At 31.9% G+C, this 25,268-nt stretch overlaps 2 protein-coding genes and 1 non-coding gene across 3 annotated transcripts; 1 reads left to right on the top strand and 2 right to left on the bottom strand.

Moving 5' to 3' along the window:
- Window positions 1–1,736: 1,736 nt before the first annotated feature.
- Window positions 1,737–6,401, bottom strand: LOC148629592 (small ribosomal subunit protein uS10). The gene is made up of 4 exons (XM_088554124.1): window positions 6,243–6,401; window positions 4,161–4,260; window positions 2,201–2,400; window positions 1,737–1,838 (listed from the first exon to the last, which is right to left on the bottom strand). Exons 1-4 carry the CDS (start codon window positions 6,243–6,245, stop codon window positions 1,782–1,784), a joined length of 360 nt encoding a protein of 119 aa, XP_088410250.1. The 5' UTR covers window positions 6,246–6,401; the 3' UTR covers window positions 1,737–1,781.
- Window positions 2,583–2,778, bottom strand: LOC148629593 (small nucleolar RNA SNORA53). Its single transcript, XR_015919389.1, has one exon. It is a non-coding gene; the product is annotated as a small nucleolar RNA SNORA53 (small nucleolar RNA).
- Window positions 6,402–6,731: 330 nt separating the features above from the next.
- LOC148629591 (transmembrane 9 superfamily member 4-like) lies at window positions 6,732–24,726 on the top strand. Its single transcript, XM_088554119.1, has 21 exons — window positions 6,732–6,781; window positions 12,324–12,422; window positions 13,027–13,129; window positions 13,819–13,862; window positions 14,190–14,302; window positions 14,695–14,797; window positions 15,379–15,431; window positions 15,755–15,796; window positions 16,015–16,097; window positions 16,709–16,861; window positions 17,412–17,482; window positions 18,160–18,292; window positions 18,637–18,718; window positions 19,186–19,261; window positions 19,526–19,609; window positions 20,417–20,512; window positions 20,787–20,866; window positions 21,180–21,243; window positions 21,638–21,757; window positions 22,145–22,234; window positions 22,748–24,726. The coding sequence occupies exons 1-21, from the start codon at window positions 6,749–6,751 to the stop codon at window positions 22,895–22,897; spliced, it is 1,872 nt and encodes a 623-aa protein (XP_088410245.1). The 5' UTR covers window positions 6,732–6,748; the 3' UTR covers window positions 22,898–24,726.
- Window positions 24,727–25,268: the final 542 nt, after the last annotated feature.

The raw sequence follows: 25,268 nt of genomic DNA, 5'->3' as shown, positions 1-25,268 counted from the left end.
GATGGGGCTGGGATTCTGAAAAAAAAATCGTAATTTGAGCAAAGAATTTTTCAACTCAGCCATGGAAAAAAAGATTCAATATTTCCCCCCATTACTTAACAATGTAAATTTCCAAATACTTTTAACTCGAATTGCCACTGAAAAAAATCTACATATAAAATCCCATGCCCCATCGAAAGGAAAATGGTCTCTGCCTAAGCACTCTGCTGCCATTTATTAAAACCCAACTCCAAACCGCAATCAGTACTATTCTTGCTGACAACACGACCACAGAAGATAACTGCAAATTTACTTTTAATATAAATTTTTGACAATATGCACATGTGGTAATTCAACACCCCTTCAAAGTTTCAATACAATCCTGCAAGTTGCGGACAACGCACCAGACGAAGTTCAAGCCGAAAAACACTTAAATCCAACTGCCTCTATTGTTACATCGCCCCCTCCCCCAACATAAATTCACGACATTATGTATATCCATTATGATAACCCAACATTCCATTGAGTTTCATTACAATCGTTAAAGTCGTTTGGATGGTTGCGGGACAATGCATCACAGTGTTGCTTGGAAACAGACGTCACTTCTACAATTTTTGACCAAACTAATTACGGACCATGTGCACATCCCAATATGGTTATCTAACAGCCCATCTAGTTCCAGAACAATCCTGCGAGTATTCTGAGGAATTGCGGACAATGTGGGAGACAAAATTTTGCTGAAAAACGCTCGAGTTAAAACAGTCGTCTTTCCTACAATTTTTGTCCCAACATAAATTCTTTACAGTATGCACAACTCCATGTTATCTCACATCCCATAGAGTTTCGTAACAATGCTGCAAGGTGCTAAAAACAGTTCCGACAGACAGGGTGAAACCTCGTACCCTAAATTTTGTTTGCAGGGGTATAAAAAAAATGCATTCAACTTTGATACCGATTCAAAAGGCTACAGTACCGGTGGGGATATACGGAGGTTTTCTACAACACAAAGTAAACATATATTCACTACAGATTTTAAAAATATAAAATGTACCATTACCTTTATGAATACAATGAACATTGAAGAGGGATAATATTAGCACAATACCTTCTAAGCTGAGAAAGTGATATTCAACTCCGAAGATTATTTGAAAGATGCCACAAATAGTTTTAATTAAAGCCCTAGCTTACCCACAATCCCGAGTATAAATATTAAGAAACAACTAACTAGGAAGCAAAATGAACGTAATTATATACCTTGTAGTGCCAAGTTTTATCAGATATGCACCCGACTATTCTTACAATTTTGATTTGGAAGAGTTGCAATTAATGTTGTTCTACTTTCTTTTTTGCAAGTAGAAAACTTTCTGAAAGGATTTGTTGCTTTTGGAAAGCAGATTTTAATTGTAGAATAATTATTCTTCATTTGGAGTTCTGTCGAAACCAATTTTTTTCTTGAAAAACCTAGAAAACTGCCTCAATTCCTTCCAAGCCCCCTATTTGTATTATGGCATGATTTCACAGAACATCACGAAAATTCTTGCTTCTTGCAAGGCCCTTAATCCATGACAGTTCAAACCACAACCCCCAAATTCAATCCCAGCCTCCCTTTCCTTATGTGATCCTTTGTGATACATTCGTACAAATTCAATGAGATTTACACACTGACTCGTATTATCATCAAATGTTTACAGACAATGACAGCGTGATACCATTAGGTGACAACAAATTGTTTGTGATCATGTAAAATATGAAACAAATCTGTTTTTAACTTTATTTTCCTTCAATTATTGGGCTCAGTCCCTTTATGCATCGGCAATTGTAACTTCAACCTCTACTCCTGGTTCAATGCTAATGGAGGTCTGATCTGTGTTAAGAAAAATACTGAAGATCAATATTAATCATTAAATAGTTATAGACAGTGCATGTAAGAGGTAAAGAGAGTCCTTAGAACCAATCTCGGTCAACTACATAGTCTCAAACAATGTATCTAAGAAGAGTTGAGTTCAGATATGATTTCCATTTCCTAACCGTTCCGATTACGTTTGTACTAGGAACAACATGCTGACATATTTAATATATATCAACTTCTGTAAAGTCTTATCTATAACATGACCTTTCAAGTCATTCAACACTACATATACCAAATGAAAAGACTCGAAGCCATATACATTGCAAACTGCGGCAAAATAAAATCCGAACTACTGTATGTTTAAAAGGATACAATTTGCTTGACAATTTCTGATGGACTGTGAAGATCGATCAGTCTTTTGTGGATTCTCATCTGAAAGCGATCCCAGGTCTTAGAACCTTCACCACATGGAGTCTTTCTTGTTGTGATTCTCAATACCTTAGTTGGCATTCTCACTGGTCCTTTTACCTTCAGAGATTTCTCCTTAGCTCCCTTGATCAAGTCAGCACATACTGAAGGAACAACAGAGGGAAAGTTAGTTCGTTTTCATGTACATGTACCTGGAATAGGCATGTGACTCAATATTCAATACAGGACTGACAAAACACTAATTATGCTTTAAAACAACTTAAATCTAAGCATTAATTGAAGATTTTTACACCACGTGTCAGATAAAATCAAATCACAATGAAGTTTTGTCCGAGGCAACAGCCTGACTGATGCTAGAAGTTCAGATGGAACAGTATCAATCTAAAGTCTGTCATCTCAGGTATCTTTCTGTAACACACTAATGACTCAAGCACCCTCGATGGCACAACGAAAAAGGTTGCTGGACCTGTCACATCAGGCTTCAATGACAGAGTCCCAAGGGTGGATCTAAGGAGTGTGTAAATTGTTTGGATGCATATACAGTAGATTCTGCTTAATTGCATAGCCTATTTGCCAGTAAAAAATATGCAAATAACCGGGCTATTCTTATAACCGAAATTACGATTTTACCGGAAGTGTGAGTTCAGGTAAGACGACGATACTGTGGATCAGCAAGGGATATATCACTGTTCAACATTTCTGATCTGGTATTTAATTGTTATAGACCTTCACACTGTATTGTTCTTTTATCAATAAATAATAATATATATTGTGTTTATCTTGTTTGTTGACCTTCTTTACGTCGTGTGTATTTATAAGTAAAACCACGTGTTTCTCATCTATAAATAGTCAAGTAATTTCCTGACCTTTCCATGAAAAAAATCCCATATTTCATATTTCAGTGTAATATTCATCAATGTTTGCAGTTTCTGGGCTTTTGAAATGGTCTGTGCGTTTTTATTCCTCTGTTCAATCACCATTGTGCACTGACAGTTGTGTATTATACGTGTCATTGACCTCAATATATTCCTATGAAGTGTGGATAGTATGGGGCACCTTAGGGTAGTTGAATTTCATTAGACATTGTACTGAATGAATGATGACTTTTAATTTTCGGTTGATATTTATGCCTAGTAACCCAAGCTAACTAAAAACTGTTCAGCTCATTAAAGAAAATTAAATTTACATTGATAATCATTTGTAGTCGGAAGAATTTAAATAGGGACAAAAAATACCCCAAGCCGCATCACAAGGTGATGTTTGGCATGTCGTCAGAAGTCATTGTTGACCTAGGTGCTTGTTTATTTTAATGCAATTAGAAATCATTTAAATTGTCTTTTATGTCCATTATGTTTTTAATCCATAATTAACACCTCCTGATTGATGATAACCTAGTTTTTACAACAATAAATATGATTGACATATTTATGACCCGAAGGCTTAAATAGAATTTGGGAAACCCTGTCTTTACCTCGATGAGGCAAAATTTTCTATGCAATAAACCGAAATGCACCTGCAAGGCCTATGCAAATAAGCGATTTTTTCCCTATTAGAATAATAGGAAATGGTTTTGCGCAGGAGAAAATTATGCTAATAACCGAAATATGCAATAAAGCGATATGCGATTAAGTGGAGTCGACTGTACATCTTACAACACAATCCATTATTGTAGCACTGTGCTATCTTTGGTCAGCTTTTAATGTACATGTACTAAGAGGTATCTCAAAGTCTCTAGAACACTGTATGCTTATTTTTTACTCTAGTGTATAGATGGAATAAGGTAAATTGTGAAAACCATTATCAACCCAACATTTCAGAATAAATAGCTTGGAAAGTTTTTTTTTTCAAACCATGGAACCAAGATTGGTGTCAAGCATCTACTTGGAAATTAATGAAAACAAACCCTTCTCTAGACTCTTAACATTGCGACTTGTCAAGGTGATACGAATTCTATGTATTGTAGCCTCCTCTGATGCAGGGGCTTTACCATCTTTGAAGTGTGACTGTAAAAAAAATGTTTAGTTTTAGTATCTCCTCTGTAAACTGCACCATAATAATAGACCATAAATGAACTTGTGACATCTCTTCACTTACATATAGTTATCATAGTTTTACTGAATATATATATTTTGTTCCGTATCACTTTCAGAAGGACATTTCTACGATCATTTTTTTTCATTCATAAAAATAGTATTTTGTACTTATGAACAATACATCCCCATTTGGGGTTAACATGTAATTCCTGATTTAAATGGCTGAGTGATTGCAACCCACTTAAATTCCTTTATCTTCTATAAACTAAGCAGTAGAAGAAAACACACAGCTTCTTTTCAGTTGCACATTTATCACTATTTCAAATAAGGTTCTGAAATCAAAACCTAGGCAAATCTCCTGCTTCGAAAATAATTCTACAGCTCTTGCTCAGAATTTTCCAGTCAACACCTTTGTATACTGCTGATATCTGTGCAGCATATTGCAATATTTAAGCATCATTTTGGAAATAAAAGATTTCTCTCATTGTGAATTAGAGTTATTCTTCTTTGAATGGACATTTTTTGTCTGACACATATCGATTGCCTCTTATAATTGCAATGATTTATAATGTTCAAATATAATCTTTGTAATTACTATGCCCTTTTTTTTTTAAGGCACATGTAATAAACATATTTGAATTTGTAATGGAGTTAGGGAGGTTACCAGTCTAGCTGTGGAGACCCAATACCTGTTTACCTTCGTAACAGTTCATGTGGGAGATACATTTTTCATTGATTTTGTGGGAGACTCCCCCCCCCCCCACCACCTCAAGGTGGAGAGGTTAAGGTTCCACTTCAGTCAATATCTAGGACATTACCTTCAAGATAATTATATTCATTATGTCAAGAATGCAATTATTACGTACCTTACGACACTTTGTTAAATGATCAAACGAAGGAACATTGTTTAGCTAGATCCTTTCATCTCAGTTTCCACTACATAGATAACATATTATCATTAAACAATTCCAGTTTCATGAATTTTATACATCACATCTTCCCCAAAGAACATGAGATAAAGTATACAGCAGATACTGTGAAGTCAGCCTCATATCTGGCCCTTCACTTTGAGATCTTTTCTAAAGGAAAACTATTGACATAACTATACAACAAACATGAAGACTTCTCATTCCAAATTGTCAACTTTCCTTTCATCTGTGGAAACATCCCTTGAACACCTGCATATTGAGTTTTCATACACAACTCGTACATTTTAGTAACTTATGTCAGACTTTCACCTTACACTTGACTATATAGGAGCAATTCTACTGTTGTATCTAGAAAAGAGGACACATTCCATACTGGTGCACCTGGTTCATGCACCCAGTTTTTGTGGAGTTGAGCATTTACTTTGTTAATTTGTATTATTTTGGTTATATTGTGTTCTCTATTGTGTGTCTGTTTTCCATGTCTGGTTTTTGTCCCTGAAATAACATTCTCTTGACATTTCTTTAACTTTTGACAAATAATAGCCACCATTTCAAATCAATTTCCCACCAACTTAAGATAAAACTGTGGCTGTGTACATTGTACCTAGAGTAATTTTTAGGCAATATAAAATATGTTAAATTTTATGAAAAATTATATAAACTGGCCTAATTTTAGTGATTTTTTTCAGGTCAAAAATGCAGAAAATGGACATTGTGGACTACGGTTCTGCAGCCAATCATAGGCATACATTTGAACATCAAATTTATTTTGAAAAAGAGAGCGGTCGCAAGTTGGTCATTCGACTTGTTGTGCTGAATGTACATGTGTGTACAGGTATCCAAATTATCGTGCAACTTGGCACACACGTTGATGTCTAAGTGGAAAAATTCCATTCTAAGAGACTGAGAGTGAGAGAAACAAGTGTCCGGACCGAGCGAGTCGATCATGTCAGTTCTTCGATCTGACCGCAAGAGTTCTCCTCCCAACCAATTACAAAACTTCAAAAGGAAAGTTAAGATTACCATTTTCCGGCCGACTTAATTAAAGAATTTGTGTCTTTAAACAGAGGTGAGCCAGAGACTTCTTCCCACCACGAGGTTTAAATGAAAAAGAAAGCACATGATGGATGGGTTATTCTATTTGGGATTAGTGAGGTACGAATGTAGCATCAACACATATTTCTAAAAAAAATACATTAAATGACTCATATATTTAACGTTTGAATGATAAATGGTTGAGTAATATTTCGTATAATATGTCTTAAAGGTTCAAAACTGTCATAAAATTGTTATGATCCTCTTCGAAAAATAGATGTAATATTTCAATCCACCCTTTTTCCAAATTTGGAATGGTCAAATAGTTTCGCAAATAATTAAAAAACATATATTTTTAGAATTTCTACCAATGTTATCTGTAACTTTTAGTGAAACTAGATTTTTTTAAGCATTTAGCTCTTAATTCAAACGTACGACGTTCTGCGAAAATGATTAAGGATATGACGTAACGCTTCCACGTTTAGACAAGCAAAATGGCTACCAAAATGACAGTTGCCTTTGCCGGTGTAAGTTTCGATAGAATTCTCCGAATTCTTGCATTAATCATGTTTAATAAGTAATTGAAAACAGAGTAAATAAATAATTCATGCCATTTTAACACTGATATAAATGAAATTTAGCATTAAAAAAGCACTGAGTGTTTTTTGTTGGATTAATAACATCTTCAAGTCATATGGTAGGTCTAAAATGTGTAACCCGTATCCGTACCAACTTTTCCCCGTACCCAAATGATGTTTTGCTAAAATATTCATTCTTACGGTATGTTAAGGACTGAAAATTGCATGAGATGTGGAAAAGTCTGTTTAAATCCATTTCTAATCAAGAAAGTGATCTATATTTGTCTAATATTTCTTCAGTTCTTGTTTGATCGGTTTTCTGAAGTCAAAAGGTCTAAACTTAAAGTAAAATGTATAACTGGAAGTTACTGTACCAAATTAATTATTAAATATTTCTCACTTTCCTATCCAAATTTTACGGTTTTCTAAAATCACTAAGAAGTTAAAACTTCACTGTAAGACTTTGGATAAAGTTTTGAAAGATTTGATATTGTTTTAAAAAGAAGTGATTGAGTTTGAATTCCATGGGGTATCTAATGTCAATCCCAGTACCAGCAAAGAATGGATACGATCTTTTCCAGATTGAAAAACAAAGTCTGATGCGATTTTAATTTATCGTCAATGAAAATTTTGATAACTTCATGATGTTCTAATGCTAAATATGCATTTAAATTGTACAGATAACAAAAATACCGGACATTGATTTTTGGGTACGGTAATTTCGGGTTAAACATTGTAGACCTCTTGAAAAGAGAAAATGGAAAAAAAACCTTTTTTTTCAACAACTTTGAAAAGTTGGTATGAGTACGGGTTACACATTTTAGACCACACCAAGTCATATACAGTACTGTTAGTTTATATTGCTTGATTTCAATGTTGGTTTTTATCGCTCAGTTATGATATGTCATCAAAATAGGTTAGCAAATTAAATAGAACAAGCAGGTATAATATACATTGATAGAAGTATGGTCTCATTTAACCTGGACAAAAAGCTAGTAATAGGCATTTTTTTTCTAGTGCTCGTCATTTTCGCCTGTGACGAAAGACTTCAGAATGACGAAAAATAATCGAGTCTCGTTTCGTCACCTGAAATCTTTGAAAGTACAAAAAACATTATGAGCTGTAAGCCCAGCATTGGTTCAAGTGGCGAAAGTGACAATTTAATTACCCCAACCTAATTACAACTCTCAAAAGGTATCAACATTTTGTGTAAACAGTCACCTAATTCGCCAATTACACTAAGCATGCACTACACGTGGAGTAAATGTTGATCTCTGACCACTCAAGCATGAAAGTTCAAATGCCAGTAACAATTGCTGCTTTGAAAATTCCTTTACTTCTCATTAACTTTGTCTCAAAATGACATAAAAAGTAATTTATCATTTATTTTTGTTCATCAAACTTGAGTGTAAACCAAATGTGGGTAATTGGATTGGCAAGTTCCAAGGAAAGTTAACCAGCCAACCGATTATTTAGTATAACACCCCTTAACATCATACATTACAAATATGTTTCCTACATTTTAAGAAGAATAGCTTGAATATGTCAAGTGAATTTTGGCATGATATGCACAATTTTATTGACTTGTAAAGCATTGTTTATGATCTGCCATTTTAATTTCCGGTACACGGGATGTGCCAAAACCTATGCGACAGTCCTGATCTCGTATTAGTATTCAAACAAAATTATCTTGTTAATTTAAGATTTATTACCTTGCAAATTGTTAAGTGTCAAAATAAAAATGAACAAGAAGCAAGTGATAAACATTTTCTTGTTTCATAATGATGAGTCTGTTGAAATATAATTTTATTCTTAAAATATGAGTTCAGAAATGGAGTACTTATTTTGTTACTGTAAATTACATGAAAAACTTCAATGGGAGGGAATGTTTGAAAATAGAAAAAATGTTTGATAAATTGAAAAACAAATGAAAGATAGTTATAGAAAGAAAAAGAAAGGCAGAAGATAGTCAAATCCAAGAGAAAACAGATGATAGTACAGACAAAAAACCAAAATAGAAATTGGCTAGTAGAATTTCTTTTTGGCTAGCAAGATCAATATTTCAATCGTCAGAATTTAAAACTATGCCAGGGATGTACACTTGTATGTCCCTGATTAATGTATAAGAGTGTAAAGGGATTTCTGTTTTTGATGATTCTTAAAAGCTGGGGAGTTTCTCTTTTAATTAAATCTCAGGAATGCTATTTGGATACTCTGGAACACATGCTTGCATGACGGTGGAAAAAAATCTTGTGTGCTTTATTCATATGCAATGTACATTTAAGTTTTATTTTACAAAGTGCTGTAAATAACAGATGATTCTGAGATATCATTTGTCAGATGCAAATACTACCATACTTAAAAAAATATACCATTAAAAAGGTCCTCATTTTCTCACGCGAAAGTGACTAAAGCTTTCAAAATCCTGGAAAAAAACCTAAATGGGGTGGGGTAAGGAGGATTCACTGGTCCATCTCAGTCTGTTTTCTATTACCAACTGGATATAGATACTTGAATCATTCTGACACCTCGATAGGCCAAACTGGATGCCAAAAACAGAGTTGACAGCTAGGAATTTAGTTTTTCAGTCTGTAACTGTTAAATCTGCAGTGATAACAAATGATATTCACTTCAACTATGATGAATAATAATAAACATAATAAAGGCTAGTCATTGCCTACAGATGTGACAAGTGTTTTTTCTTTTCATAACTTGTTGAAATATTTAAAGAATTATCACCAATGCGACCTATTGGTAAAGATCAGGATACAAATCTGATCATGAGCCATGAATCATGTGTAAGCATACCTGTTAATCTTTGGAACAGCTCATGTGGGAGACTCTCCCCCATTTACACTGTCTTATGTGTGAAATATTTTAGGAAAAATCAAATATTTGATACGTAAAAAAATATAATTTAGTAATTTTTCACAAAAATGTAGTATTTGTTTCTATAAACCTTCCTTAAATATAACATTTTTATGTGGGAGATTCTAAATTTTTTATTGATTTTGTGGGATTCCATCCTCCCTCCCCCCCTTAGTGTAGGAGGAATAACAGGTATGGTGTTAGATTGTGAAGGAGTGGAATTGTTACATTCGTAATAGGGGCAGGATGGCCAAATGGTTGAGACACAGGATTTAGGTTAGAGCCCCCGTGTCTAATTTTCCAGGCACTAACCCTGGCATGGGGGTTTTACTAATTTTCCGGCCTTGAATTAACCCATCAGGAAGTGTCTAAAACACTTCAAAATGCAAGAATTGATAAAAGGAAATGGATGACATTTGTTTACACTTTTTTGGCAGGAAAATTGGTAAACAAATAGAATAGGGATTCCCAAAATGTAATTACAGAAATACTGACAGCATTAAGTAGTAATGATTCTAAAATCAAGTAGAAGTACAAGAGATAATTTAAAAGGGACGTAATTAATGGTCCATGCTAGTTTGCTAGAAATTTTATCACTTGAAAAAAGAATCCAATTTGTTGAAAATTTATAGATCAAAAATCAAATTATAATTTTAGATAAATTTAATTAGACTATAAAGGATAAGGGTCAACATGTCTATATGTGCATAGTAATATAAAGTCCTTGATAGAAATAAAGCACCTGTTTCTGGAGTAGTACTTTATTATTTTGCATATAAAAAGTGACTAATGGTTTTAGATCCTGAAGAAGACTAGAGCTAAAAACCTGCTTTATACACGCATCAAGAGTGAATTTTTGGTACATGTATGACAAGAATGAAGGGGTTATTTTGTTGAATTGACAAAGATAACTCAACAGTGGACTAACTAAGTGTCATATCTTAAAAAATAAAAATTTTTTGGCACCCATTTTGGCTTTGAATTTTGAAAATTGGTAGCTGGCAAATTTTCTGGCAATAGAATTTTGGAAGCCAGAGCACCCCTATATCGCCCAACATGGTGGTGTACATGTTGCAGGCTTCATCCATTCTACAAGTTACAAGTCTATTGGCATTAAAATTCCTTAATGTAACCACATGGATAAGAGAAAAGAAATCATGGTATAGATGAAAACTGTTGGTTTACATTATATATCACATACATCACGAATTACATCATATTTATGAAATCTTGAAGTTTTCCAAATTTAAAAATATTGCGTACTTCTTGTATTCAATCAATATTTTGATTATGATCTTCTTACATATTTGATTTTAATGCAGCTGATGAGCGGTTCTTCCTTTAAACACATGTACAGCATATTGAAATTTACAATGTATAAAACTGGGATTTTTTGTATTTAGACATACACTGGCTATTTTTTATTTAAAAAAAGAAAAACCTACCTATTTATCTTTTTCAGACTTGAAACAGGAAACACACATATTTTTTTTGGCCATATCAGGCTTTCCTCCCTCATGGTGATCATGCACAGTTATTTTGTTACTGTGAATTTATCCCAGAATATAGGCTGTTTTCTGTAGCAAAATATTTGAAAATCACGCAATATTTCCATACATACCAGTTTACCCCAGCATTTCTTTTCCCAATTAACCAATTTTCTTCCCAAATACAAAAACAGGTAAGGGCATTTTTTAGCTCAACTGGTCAAAGGCCACTTGAGTTATTACCATCACTTGGTGTGCGTTGTCGTCAACTGTTTTTGTCATTGTTAACAAATTTTCAAAAATCTTCTCTTCTGACACTGCTGGACCAATTGGAATCAAACTTTGTATGTATATTTCTTGGGGTATCCTACATAGAACTGATGTGGGATTTTTTATTCATCAAAAAACATTGCCCACAGATGAAATTATTTCAAATTGAATTTAGCAAAAAAATGATAAATGACATGAAATCTATTTTATTTAAAAAGGCACCTACTAAAACTATTGCTTGCATTTAAGGCAAATGCCTTCCTCATATTAATGTTGTAATAGATTAAAGACTGGTGAAACTTGAAATGGTCCAAAAGGAATGTAAGTTCATATCCCAATTAGTTTAAGAGCTGCTTAGTTCAATCAAATCTTACTCTGACGTTTCAAGATTTGGCGTAGGAATGCTTGGAACATCATTCAGACAACAGACAAAGAACAGGTCAAGCAACCCAAAAGAGTGAAAAAATGCATAAACTAAAATTAACATTGATCATGAATCCCTTTGAAAGCCAGGGTTAAACTAATTTAAGTGCTCAGGATTGCCAGTGATTGGGAGAGGTAGGGGTAATGGGCCATAGGCCAATTTAAGCTGAAAATTGCCCACTAAGGTAACAGAATTTATTTGGAATATTAATATGATATAAATGGCCCATTAAAATTTCAAATGTTTGTAAAAGATGCTGAAAATTGTCCATTTGAATAAAAAATATTTCTTGACCACTGGATGGCCAATTAGTTCCTGGCTACTTCTTACTTGTAACGCTGAAGGTACGTTTGTGTCAGTATTTGAAAAACTACATTGTATCACTAGCTACATTTGTTAATCAACAGATTTACTTGTGTATGTACATGACTATTCTTTATAGGTTTTTGTTTTTACACTGATGGTCTGCTGTTGCCATGGTTTTTATGTGCCTGGTGTTGCTCCTGTTGAGTTCGAGAAAGATCAAGTAGTTGAAGTCAGAGTGAGTACATGTAATTAAATGCAGGGTCTCTGTAAGGCTTTGAGTAACTTGTGTTATTTAAATGAAATGCTGTTTATCATTTGTATCAATATATTTGACTGAAACCCAAGAAAATTATAGGTCATTTTATTAACGAAAAGCTCAGATCAAAAGACTGTAGATATGGCCATCATAAAAAAATGATTAGATTCTCATCCAACATTTTTCAAAATTAGGGTCGGGCAGGCAAATTTTTTTTGTTTTTTTGTTATCAATTTAAGTGAAAATTTCTGTCAATTTCAAAGAAATGACATGATTGAAAAAAAAAAAATTTTTTGGGGAGGGTGAAAATATTGGGTTGGAAGGGGATGAGAATCTAAGAAATTTTATGTTTTTGGCCTAATGTTTATACTTAAGTTTCTACTTTGCTACTCGTAAAAGCCTTGTTTTTCTTATATGCACTATCATAAAGACAGTAATTGTTATTAATGTAGACAATTTGCAGGTGATTTTTACGGAGCTTAAGAAAGGCATGATCATAGCTTTAATTAAATATTAAGAGTAATGATGAAGACAGTTTCTTGGCAACTAGCAGTAGTTAAATACATGTTGATTGACTTTACAGGCTGTGAAGATGACCAGTGTGAAAACACAGCTACCATATGAATATTATTCTTTACCTTTTTGTGAACCTGTTGGTGGAAAGGAATATAAGACTGAAAACCTTGGTATGGCTGTGTAACAGTTTATTTTGAAATTTTATTTTAAATTTAGGGAACTCAGGTGTACTGGTAGACCAATTTTAAAACAAATGCAGTGTCCCAGCTTACCTTCAATAGAGGAGTGCTGTTCTCCTTTTTCTTTCAATTAAACATGAAAAAAGAAACATCCACAAAGCAGAACTTTTTTTTTACTATCTTAAATCTCCATTATTTTATTCTTCTGTCATAGGAATGCTTTCCTTAACTAATTAATTGTTCAACTGTACGAACATTTGTAAATCCAAAAATGTGGAAAGAAAATCCTTTAGAATCTCCTAAAGTATCCTTAAGTACCCAAGATTTTGCCTCTCTATACTGTTTCAGTAGGTGGAACACTGACTTGTTATAAAGCAAGGATTGTGGTGATAACAAATTTATAAGTAAAACAAGTAAACATTTAAAATGATAGAGAATATGAAACACAATAATAAGGTTTGCAACTAGACAAAAATATCAGGGCATTGACCATATACTATAATGGTGAAATTAAGTAAAAAATATTTTTATAGTAATTTTTACTTTGCTTGATCACCAAAATACAATTGTATTTATATTCTAGCTTATAGAGAACAAATCATGTAAAGAAAATTGAAGCTTAAATTATTATTTATTTTTTTGTAATCCACCAGACTGAATTCTATTTTTTTTCAAAATAGGTGAAGTTTTGAGAGGAGACAGAATTGTCAATACACCATACAAAGTAAGTTAGACTATTAGTTTCTTTAAAATTATGAATTAATTATTTTTTGGGGTTATTTAGAATGTCATATTGAATAAAGATGGTCAGGAAAAAAATCCTGTATGTTTATCAGTTAGCAGTTGATTACAAATAACATTCAGATTGTTATTTGTTAAAAACTTATGTGTATCCATTTTCTCTACATTTTGTTGTTCATGGCAATAAAAATTCTTGATTTTTTTATTGTTTGGAATTGTACATTACTCACAATGAATTCATAATTAGTGTGCATTATATTTGATAACACCTGGAGCCTTAACTTAATGAAAACTTTTTTGTATATTATAGGTCCAAATGGCTACACCAAAAGGATGCTCTGTCTTATGTGAACAGAAGACACTAAATGAAAAGCAGTCAAAGGAGTTAGCAGGAAGAATAAAACATTCTTATTTTGTACATTTGTAAGTAGTTGTAACAATGTAATAAACATATACCAGCACATTTTGTGTATTCAAAGCCTATTTCTTGCTTCTCATCCCATTTACAAGAAAACCTATGAGGGAGAGAGGGTTTTTTTTTAATTTCATCGATATGGCTGTAATGTGGAACACATTCAAAAGAAAAGAGATTATCGGAGGATGCGTGAGAACCAAAAAATTATATTTAGTTGACCTTACATGTACTTGTTTTTTTTTTGTTGTTGAATGGTAATCTTTCTCAAAATGTCAGTGCTATCTTTTTGGTATGAATGTAAACAGTATACATTTGTACAAATAACATAAATTTCAGCTTGCTTTATGCAATATAAATATGAGTGTCATATTGTTTTGTGACAGGTTTTTCTTTGTTTCAGAATTGTTGATAATCTCCCTTGTGCAACTAAGTTTGAACTGATGGAGACTGGCGAAGTGCAGTATGAACATGGCTACAGACTCGGATTTGTCAAAGATAATGTGGTAAGAGTTAAAACAAGAACTATATTTAAAAAAATGATAACCAACACAGTAACATTTTGTTCTTTTTACTATTTAAAAAAAAGTAACACATAGTTGAAGCTAGCAATTCTCAATAGTTTTTTGAATGCCACTAGGTTATCAGTATTTTGGCAGTTGGATACAGAATTTCAATCAGGTGACTATTAACACCAGGAGCATCTTGTCCGACTTACTCTTTAGCATGTCTAATGGTTAATTATAAATTTTCTTACAAGCATATGTTTCAGTCCTTGAAATTGACCACCAACTCGACAGCCATGGCTAATACAAATGCTGGTGGGTTTACAGAGTTTGGCTAATATGCAAATGATAACTGTATAAATTTATTTAAAAGTTTAAGGGCTGCCCTTTTTTTCAAAACTTAGATTAAACATATATTTGTTCTAACCAGTTGGTAACATTTAATACACCAGTACAGTTTTTTGATAATTTTTGCAACTACATACTACATACCACTCCCTCTATCAAATTAATTAATCTTCTCTGTATGCTGAAGATAGATATATATATCACTTTATCTTTTTTTTTTTGTTCCTTTGCAGCCATACTTGAACAATCATCTTAAGTTTGTACTCAAGTACCACACAGATGATCAGTATGTATTGACAATTTACACTTTGATTTCCTTAAATTATGCAAAAAAAATGTATTCAAACCTATAAAAGAAGGTAAAAGTTCAGTAAATGAATTGACCATATAGCATTTTAAGATCAAAATAGATGTTTGGAATATTTTATTGAAGAAGTTTAGGTTGAGCAGTAGAATTTTGTAGTGAAAGGTTGGGTGTCTAGGAAAACTAGCTAATCATTTTGCCTTTAATGTTGAAAAGAGCTAATGACAACAAGTATAGATTCGAAAATCCATGCAAATGGCAGAAATGAGAATTTGGTATAATTCTTGTTTATTCTTTTTTTCCAGGCAGACTTACAGAGTTGTGGGATTTGAAATAGAAGCTAAAAGGTATATGTTGTTCTATATGTTTTTATTGTAATCCAATTTGTTGAATATTGTTAAAAAATTTTGTTCACCAATAAGTAATTAAATTGCTCGTTGACCATTTATTGATTTTGCTACTTGGCATAATGAATAGAAATCTATTATATAAAAAATTGGAAAACAAGTTTACAAAAAGTGGAATATCCAGTCAGCATTAATTTAAATTGTTTATTTTGTTTTAGTGTTGGGAGTAAAAACTTTGAAAAATCTACTGATGGAAAGTGCACAATAAAAGACACAACTCCTCAGCCAATAAATGAGAATGGTAACTATACATAGTCATTTTTACCTTATAAGTAGCATTTTTTCTGGGCAAAACTTTTTATTATATTTCTAATTAAAATATTTACAAATGACCATTTGAAGAAATGAGAAGGTGCATTTTCAAAAATAGTTGAAATTTTTGGAGACATCTCAATTAATAAAAAAAAAGAGTTATTTTGGTGCATAATTTTTGTTTTTAGTATAGATTGTTTTGCAATTAATGATTATACCCCTACTCTAAATGAGGAAGGGATACTGTTTATCCTTGTACATCTGTCTGTTACACATTTTTTGTAACCGTTTTCTCTGCAACTACTTGTCACAATCACTTTTTGACACATTTGACACAATATGGGTGTGCCATATCAGACTTTAATTTCAGACTTGCCATACAATAACTTCCAGTTTGTCAACTTTGTTTATAATTTGACCATATGGTTTTTAATACTTTTGGTTCAAACTGACTGTCTTTCAGATGATTTATTTTTTGTTTTGATGTTCATATTAAGAAATGTCTTGTTGACCAAAAATTAGGTATTACTTTTAAGTACCTATTTTATATCTTGATACATACTAAATAAAAACAGACATTTAAACTTTGATAATTTGCAGGACCAACTGAAGTTCTATTTACATATGAAGTTGAATGGCACCAAAGTGACATACGTTGGGCATCAAGATGGGACATCTATCTTACAATGAGTGATGTACAGATTCATTGGTTCTCCATCATCAATTCTGTAGTTGTTGTTATATTCTTATCAGGTAGGGTCTATCAAGCTCGTCCTACTAGAATTTTTCATAAGACAGAATACTAAAAATAGACTTGGAAAAATCATTCACAAAACAATAAGAACCATTTTAAAAAAATATGTGCATATTTTTTTTTTATTTAAATAGTCTAAAGGGGTTCAAATTTACTTTCAAAAGTGAAAGGGCCTGGACCTTTTTGCATCCTAAATGAAAGGCCCCCAGAAATTAGTGAAAGGTCCTCAATCAGAGTTAATTAAATATAATGAGAAAATGTATGGTGAGTATGTCAAAGAGGCAATAACCCCACCGGGATGAAAATGTCAGTCCAAGGTCACCCATTAGTCTTCAGTGGAAAGAAGGTAAGTCCAGGACCTAGGTAAAGGATATTTCAATGGTCCTCATCAGAAATTGAGGGTCCCGGACCTCAGACCAGCACTAATTTGAAACCCTGAGTTTAGGAACTCAAACAAAATTGAGATTACATGTCATTTACGTATATTTAAAACTTCTGTATTACTCTATTATGAACATTACATTTATATACTTTTACCATTTATTATAGGTATTTTGACGATGATTATGGTGAGAACTTTAAGAAAAGACATTGCTAAGTACAACAGAGAGGATGATTTAGTAAGTATCAAGTCAAAACCTTTATGCATGAATAATGTCCCTTTTTTTGGCAAAACAGCTCAAACAGATAATTGGACAGGACAACTCTTTACCATAAATACTGTGGTGCTTAAGCAACCAATGTCACTCACCTATTATATAAAAGATTTAGAACTTCATATACCATAGTATCATAGGTAAACTTCTGCTGTTAGTGAATAAGAGATGCCATTTAATCTATGCCCATGTGATGGGATAGCACACTTAATAAACAAGAGATGTTGGCTTATCTGTGCTCATGTGATGGCAATATCACATCATTCTTTTTGCCCATGATTAAAGGTATACATCTCAAATTTACAGACATCGCAGTACTATGAATACAATGATAATGTAAGTATTTGTAATTTCACTATTGCTATTTACTAGATATCTACTTGGAGATGACATGAAACTGAAAACAATTAAAATCTAAGAATGTTCTAGGCACATCAGGATAAGAGTTTCAAGTTCTCTATAGTGGTTGAATTCAGTTAGAAGAGCTTTGAAATTATAGGTCAACTTGAACTGTTTTTTTTTTTATTTCATGTGTTCTTGACCTCATAATAACATGTTGGCTCTCTTAAGTTGTTATGAAGAAATCACACACTGCCTCTTTTGATTTCGTAGTAAATTAAATGTGTATAAATCTATTACAGGAAGAAACATTAGAAGAGACAGGATGGAAGTTGGTTCATGGTGATGTATTCAGACCACCTAAGCATACCAAATTACTGGCATCACTGGTTGGAGCTGGTGTACAGATATTTAGCATGGCTGTTATTACTATATGTAAGAGATGTGTTGATTATTTTCTCCTGTTTTAACCCTGTCATAATAAGGTTAATTCTCATTAAATATTATATAAAAGTCTACAATAAAAATACTCATTTTATAGATAATGTGGAAGTTCTGTCGATTGAAATTTAGTTACTTTCTCAAGTAAATTGTAAGCTTCTATGTATTTTTGTAGCAAATGAATTTTTTTATGCAAAGCTGTAATAAAAATTTGAAATTTACTATAAATTATCATTATGTCTTTAAGAATTAGTGTTTTATTTCTAAATGTTCCTTAACTACCATAGCAATGGGTAACCTAATCATGATTTGTGAAGTATATGAATTGAACATTTCAGTCTTTGCCATGTTAGGAATGTTGTCTCCAGCTTCTAGAGGTGCTTTAATGACAGCTGCCATTTTTCTCTTTGTATTCATGGGGTAAGGGATGTAGTGATATGTGTGATTTCCTTTATCAAATGGATTTTAAAGCAAGATTGGTTGATGATACAACATTTGGAAGCTTCATGGATTTCAAGAAATTTATACAAGTGAAGACTTTAGGGGTTAGAAAAGACACCTATGTTGGTCAAAGGATACAGTCGCATGTTGTGATGAACTTTATGAAATAGAAGCTTTCAGTTAAAAATTGGTTTCCAATAAATAACTTAAATAAGCCTCTTGGAGAAGTTTTAATGTGAAGGATTAAGAGATATGGAAAACACATATTAATTAAAAGTCAAATGTCAAGGCCATACAAACTTAATGAAATAGAATTTATTGTCCTGAGGCACACCTGGCTTACTGCTCTACTCAAGTATTTTATTTGTTCTTATTTTGTATTGGGGAAAAATCCCCTTACAATGTAAACATGGATCTGAATGTATGATTTACATTTTTTTTTTTAGAGTATTTGCTGGCTTCTTCTCTGCTAGATTGTATAAAACAATGAAAGGTCTACAATGGAAAAAATCTGCAGTCCAGGTAAAATATAAGGAAAAGTGGGATTTATCAAAAATAATAATTTCGTGTATGTTTTTAGAATAATTGTTTTGTTTAAGTATCATAACATCAAATATTTGTAATTGTAAAGAATTACTTGTCTCCAGGCATAGTGAGTGTGTAATGCTGTCAAAGTTAAAATAGAAGTTTATATCAAAGGTAAACTAAGAAGTCTTAATTATGTTTTCAGGTGATGTTTAGTGAGGATTACTATTCATAATACAATATCTATTTATTATATTTCAGACAGCCACCTTGTATCCAGGGCTAATATTTGGGACAATCTTCCTCTTAAATTTCTTTATCTGGGGAAAACATTCATCTGGTGCTGTAAGTTCTAACATAGAAACAAAATCTAGTTTATTATTGCACATACTTCAGATCTATTGAGCATCTTTACTGCCAGATGTTGCACTTATTTTATTATTAAAGAAGAAATCAGTTTCTATAGTGTAATATAAAGTTATTGAAATATAAATTATCGCTCATCTGATTAAGTCAATATTGGTTTGATTTCATTAAAAGTCATCTGTCTGAAATTAACGATTATATAACTTAAAAAGACTTATTAGATACATTAACAACATTCAAAATGTGAATTATATTGTTGACTGTGATTATTGACTTTGTCATTATATTTGAACTTCTGTATTTTGTCTTTGCTTACCTATGACAGGATATTGTATTCTTAAATGTGAAGAAAAAAACCTGAAAATTCTCAAAAAAATTGTCTCAAATATCTTTATGTTCTTAATATAATTAATCATACCGAGAAAATACCTGTGTAAAACACTAATGGTAAGCTTTTGTAGATCACTGTTTATTCTGCATATGGAAGTAATGATTATAAATATTCTCTCTTGAACTTAATATATACAACTATCCTATGATATACGTGTGATAATAAATACAAGATAAAAGTCTGCGGTCCTTTTCACAAAAAATCGTAAGTGTAAAATTAGTCATAAGTTATGTCACAATAGAGTTAAGTATTGTGACGTCACAACTTACAACTAAATTTACTCTAATGATTTTTTATGAAAAGGGCTGCTGGCCCCTGGCTTGTGCAATGGAATAGCTCTCAATGATAATAATGTTGAATAGTTGATTTTCCATGTAATCTGTTTTGTATTGTAGCTGCCCTTTACAACTATGTTGGCATTGTTGTGTATGTGGTTTGGTATATCAACTCCTCTTGTTTTCTTGGGGTATTATTTTGGTTACAGAAAACAGGTATTACACTAGTATACTTAGTCTCTATTCATATTTGTTAAATTCAGGTATTAGTTGATACAATTTCTGGTCTGTTATTATGAAAGTTTATGAAGTGACTTATTTATCATAAATATTAAATGAATAAAAGATTTTTCAAAATACTTGTATGGCAATGATATGTATGAAGTGACTGCTTAAATTTCATTGATTTTATATATTATTTACACTGAGAAAGTGCTGTCCTATTAAAGATAATTTCTACTCACTGTTACTGTACTACCTTATGTTTTAGCCTTATCAACACCCAGTAAGAACTAACCAGATTCCACGACAGGTCCCTGAACAACAGTGGTATATGAATCACTGGATTGGGTAAGCAGTGTCCACAAGTTCTTCATTATTTTGAATTTAATATAAGTATGAATTCATAAACTCAGATAGCAAAACTTTGGGCCCTGAGTTTTCTGAAAATTTACTTTGCAACAAAGTATATATTTGCAGTTATATGCCCCCCCTTTGTCAGTTATAATAAAAACGAGCATGTTAGGCCTGCTTGAATGGATGATGTTGCAAGAATTTGCTTTAATATATGAACTGGTATTTGTCATTGTACAATATATTTCAATATTGTGTGAACAATGTACACGAGTATGTACTTTAATATTTACTTGTATCTATATTTCAGGATTTTGATGGCAGGAATCTTGCCCTTTGGGGCCATGTTTATAGAGCTTTTCTTCATTTTCTCTGTAAGTATCCATAGATATTAGCTCGAGATAGCTGTGCTAATCTAACCTTGGAAGTACCAGGGTAGAATCAGTTAAAGAACTTTCTGTGATTATCAGAATGTACCTACATGATCCATAAAGAACTTTTTAGCCACCTTTTAGTTATTTTTCTGCAAGATGTTCCCTTCTGTTTCACATTTTCAAGTTCTCTGCAAATTATTTCTCCATACTCTTTGTCAAAATTCAGACTTTAAAATGCTTTAATACTATGGCTCAAATTTTAACCATCTTGATTGGATTATTTAAAACACTCCTATGTGAATGATCTATAGATCTCCATTTTTCCTACATTTGACTTTATAATGACTTTTATCTAATTTTAAAGCATATTGTAAAATATTTGTATATTTTTCAGGCAATCTGGGAGAACCAGTTTTATTATTTATTTGGTTTCCTGTTTTTAGTATTTGTTATTTTGGTAATCTCAGTATCACAGATATCTATTGTAATGGTGTATTTCCAGCTGTGTGGAGAGGTAAGCATTATTTAAGTTTAATTCCTTTTTTTATTCAATTATTCAGTAACATTTTTTTGTTTATCTTCTTGTGTACAGTATAATAGTCAAAATACTGTTTTTTAAAAGAAATTTAAGAAAGAAGAACTGCTTTAGGGAAGGAAACATGGTTTTGTTACAGAAATAGTACATTGTCATGTCACCAATATTTGGCTGAAGTAGTAGGGTGTAGAATTTCACTCCTGGTTAATTTCAAATTTTTATTTCTCTCTATCACCTTTAATTTTTCTGTCCACAGCATCTAAAATATTGAATTGTGTGCAGTGTGGTGTATTGCAAAATAATGCAAAAAATTGTAGTATCATTGTACTGTTATTCTTTGTTGTGATACTCAGTATTATTTTGTAGGACTACCACTGGTGGTGGAGATCATTTATTGTTTCTGGCGGATCTGCCATTTATGTATTAGCATACTCAGTCTTCTATTTTTACACAAAGGTAAGATTTCATGAATTTGCAATAAACCAAACCTTGGGTTTGTAAACTGAAATTTTGTGGCAGTTTTATTTTACTATTTCCTAGATGAGACCTGTAAACACTAAATTCAAATTCATTGATGTTTTCTTCAAAGAACAATGAAATATGATCATGATTTCAGAACTATGCCAGATAAAAAATGTTAAAAAAAGATGTTGCATAAATTTCCAAGTTGACATTTAAAAAAAAAATATATTATACATTTAAAAAACTTCAATGTGTAATGACATTTTTCTTTTCACTCTTGGTCCTCACCAATACATCTTTATTCCTTCTATAGTGCTGATGTTTCCTGATTTCACAAATGGTCAGGAAACTTCAAAGTGATTGCTTTTTATACATCTGCAAAATTTTTGTTTTTGTGATTGTATAATGGTATCATGTATTATATATAGAGATGGGAAGTTCTTCGTTTACAAAAAACTTTGTCGGTTTTAGATTGTGTTGAGTAATTATATTTTGTTGTGTTTACAGTTAGAGATCACAGAATTCATCCCAACACTGTTGTACTTTGGTTACACATTTGTAATGGTATTGACATTCTGGATATTGACTGGTACAATAGGTTTTTATGCTGCCTATTTCTTCATTAGGAAAATCTATGGGGCAATCAAGATTGATTGATTCTGTGAAATCATTAGTTGAACCTGAGGGACTTGTATCATCGTAATGGGTGTATTAAAAGATGTATAACAAGAGGACACTTGTCAAGTTTGACACATGATTGTGTGCACATTTGGTATATTGTATGAATTTGAAAACTCCTCTTATGTGATGTGTCTGGATGATGATATGTTAGAGACTATGAATTTTTGTCACATTTCTTAATATGGTCATTCATATATTGTAAAAGTATTTATTTTCACAGTGGACTTATTTTCGCTCTTTTTGCGTTGGACAGAAAAGCGCGAAAAATAGTACCCATAAAATTGATTTTTAACACTATACAACGTTTATCATTTATTGAAAATTTATACCTTGGAATATGTACACTTGACGAAATCTGTGAAAATTGATACATTTACAGTATCATGCTAATGGGAACTTATTATTTTTTCCTGTATTATGTATTACTAAAAATAATGTTGAATAAAGCATCTCTTATTGTCATTTTTGTATTATATTGCAGGTAATTTCTTATTTTTTTTATCCAAATTTAATATTTTTTATTTTCTGTCAAAGTTTTCATTAGAAGAACAATAATTATTGAAGCAATCATGTAAATACATAGAACTGTTTCACTTGGCTTCTATTAACTGTATCGTTTACTATCATAGAAGAAATCTTCTTAAGTAGTTTTATTATGATATGATGTTTTGCAAAAACTTCGATAATGTATATTTTATTTAATTTATTCATACTTCATATTGAACATGAAAAAAAATAGATTAATATGTTCTCTTAAAGCTGGGTCATTAAAACATTTAAAATTTTTGTATGAGTGAAATGCATTGGAAACTTCTATATCTTATATGTGTGATATTTCATATTGCTACAAAAAAAAATGCTTTTTTATTAACAGATTTAAATTAATTCTTTATCAACTTTTATCCTTTAGCCTTAGACATGGCTGTAGAAAAAAAAATCAAACTAAATAGTCATTCTGTGATGAGCATTTTTGAATGCTTACTTCCTTCTTTTCTTTTCTCCACAGATGATACAAGTACTTGAAATCCATTTATGATTCATGAGATACTCTCATATGTTTGATTGGGTATATAAACCATCTTTAACATTTACTGCACTTGACCACTGAAATTTGTTGAATGGATTCTTTTATTTTTATGTTAAAACTTACAATAAAGTATAGGCATGGATTTTGATTGATTAGTGAATATTTTTCTGTCCCACAATGAATGTAAGACTGTTTTGTGATTACATTTGTGTAAAGAGGGTTCTGTGATAAATATTATGTACATGTGTAACAGTAGCAATCCCTTTACAGTCGGGCCTCGTACAGTGTTTGACTCGGGGTACCTAATGTACATAGATTTGTATTTGTTTTGCTTAATAGAGTTTGTCATTTAATGATTTAATATTTTGTCTATGTTTTATAAGAGGGTTGCATATTTATACAAAAGATCATGAGAAACTATTAAAAGATAATTGGATCACTCAGAGTCTTCAACAGAAATAAAGCCAAATTTAGTGAAAGTAGTAAAAAGTTATGTGTATAAGGAAGTTTGAAGTTAATAGGGTTATTTTTTTTAAGAATCATTAGTTACATTTCTTTTGATAATTTGTTCAATAATTATAGAAAAGTCAACGGTACCTTAATTTATGTTGTATAGATGAATGACTGACCCACACCCTCCTTAAATATGACATTCCATTGTGCCATGTATGTAATGTATAGTTTGTCATGATCTTTTCTGTTGGATGATTTCTATGTTGCTGAATATTGTAGAGATATTTGTTATATATTAAGACTGATTAAAATCTTATCTGAGCGAGCTAATCTTTTCAGGCATTACTTACATTCATTATACCACTGCTTCAGAAGTTAAGGATTAGTAGTGGTGCTAATGTCCATTCTCTATTCATCTCATTCAACCAATTGTTCATTAATTACACTAAGTTCTGGATAGTTAGCAAAGAATTTTTTTAAGTTAACAATTAAACGCAATACTGTGGTACTACATAAGTTATGGTTGTCATGTGTATTGCTGTTGACTTTCCTTTTAATCATTTGATGGCCCTATCAATCTTGTAAACTGTGGTTGTATGGTGACTGGGGTGTTCTTACGTCATAGTCCCTTCCACGAGGCGGAGGGTCCCCCTACTCCTCCAATACCACTGGATAGAAACTTACACAGATCTTTATCAAATATTCCAATTGTGCACTTCCTATTGTAGATTTCACATAGCAAAACTTGGACTTTGTCATGTATGTTGGTCCATTAGTCTTCCCAAATACTGAATAGAATTAAATGAAACTTAAAAAAAATCCTCATTTAATATTGAATATATACACCTTCTGTTTTAAACTTTGATC

The sequence above is a fragment of the Perna viridis genome, chromosome 1 (genome assembly GCF_037379345.1).
Source record: "Perna viridis isolate PV_CMFRI_1.1 ecotype Kerala chromosome 1, ASM3737934v1, whole genome shotgun sequence".
Taxonomy (NCBI): domain Eukaryota; kingdom Metazoa; phylum Mollusca; class Bivalvia; order Mytilida; family Mytilidae; genus Perna; species Perna viridis.
Note: the sequence above shows the minus strand (reverse complement) of the source record. Positions and strands in the feature narration are given on the sequence as shown.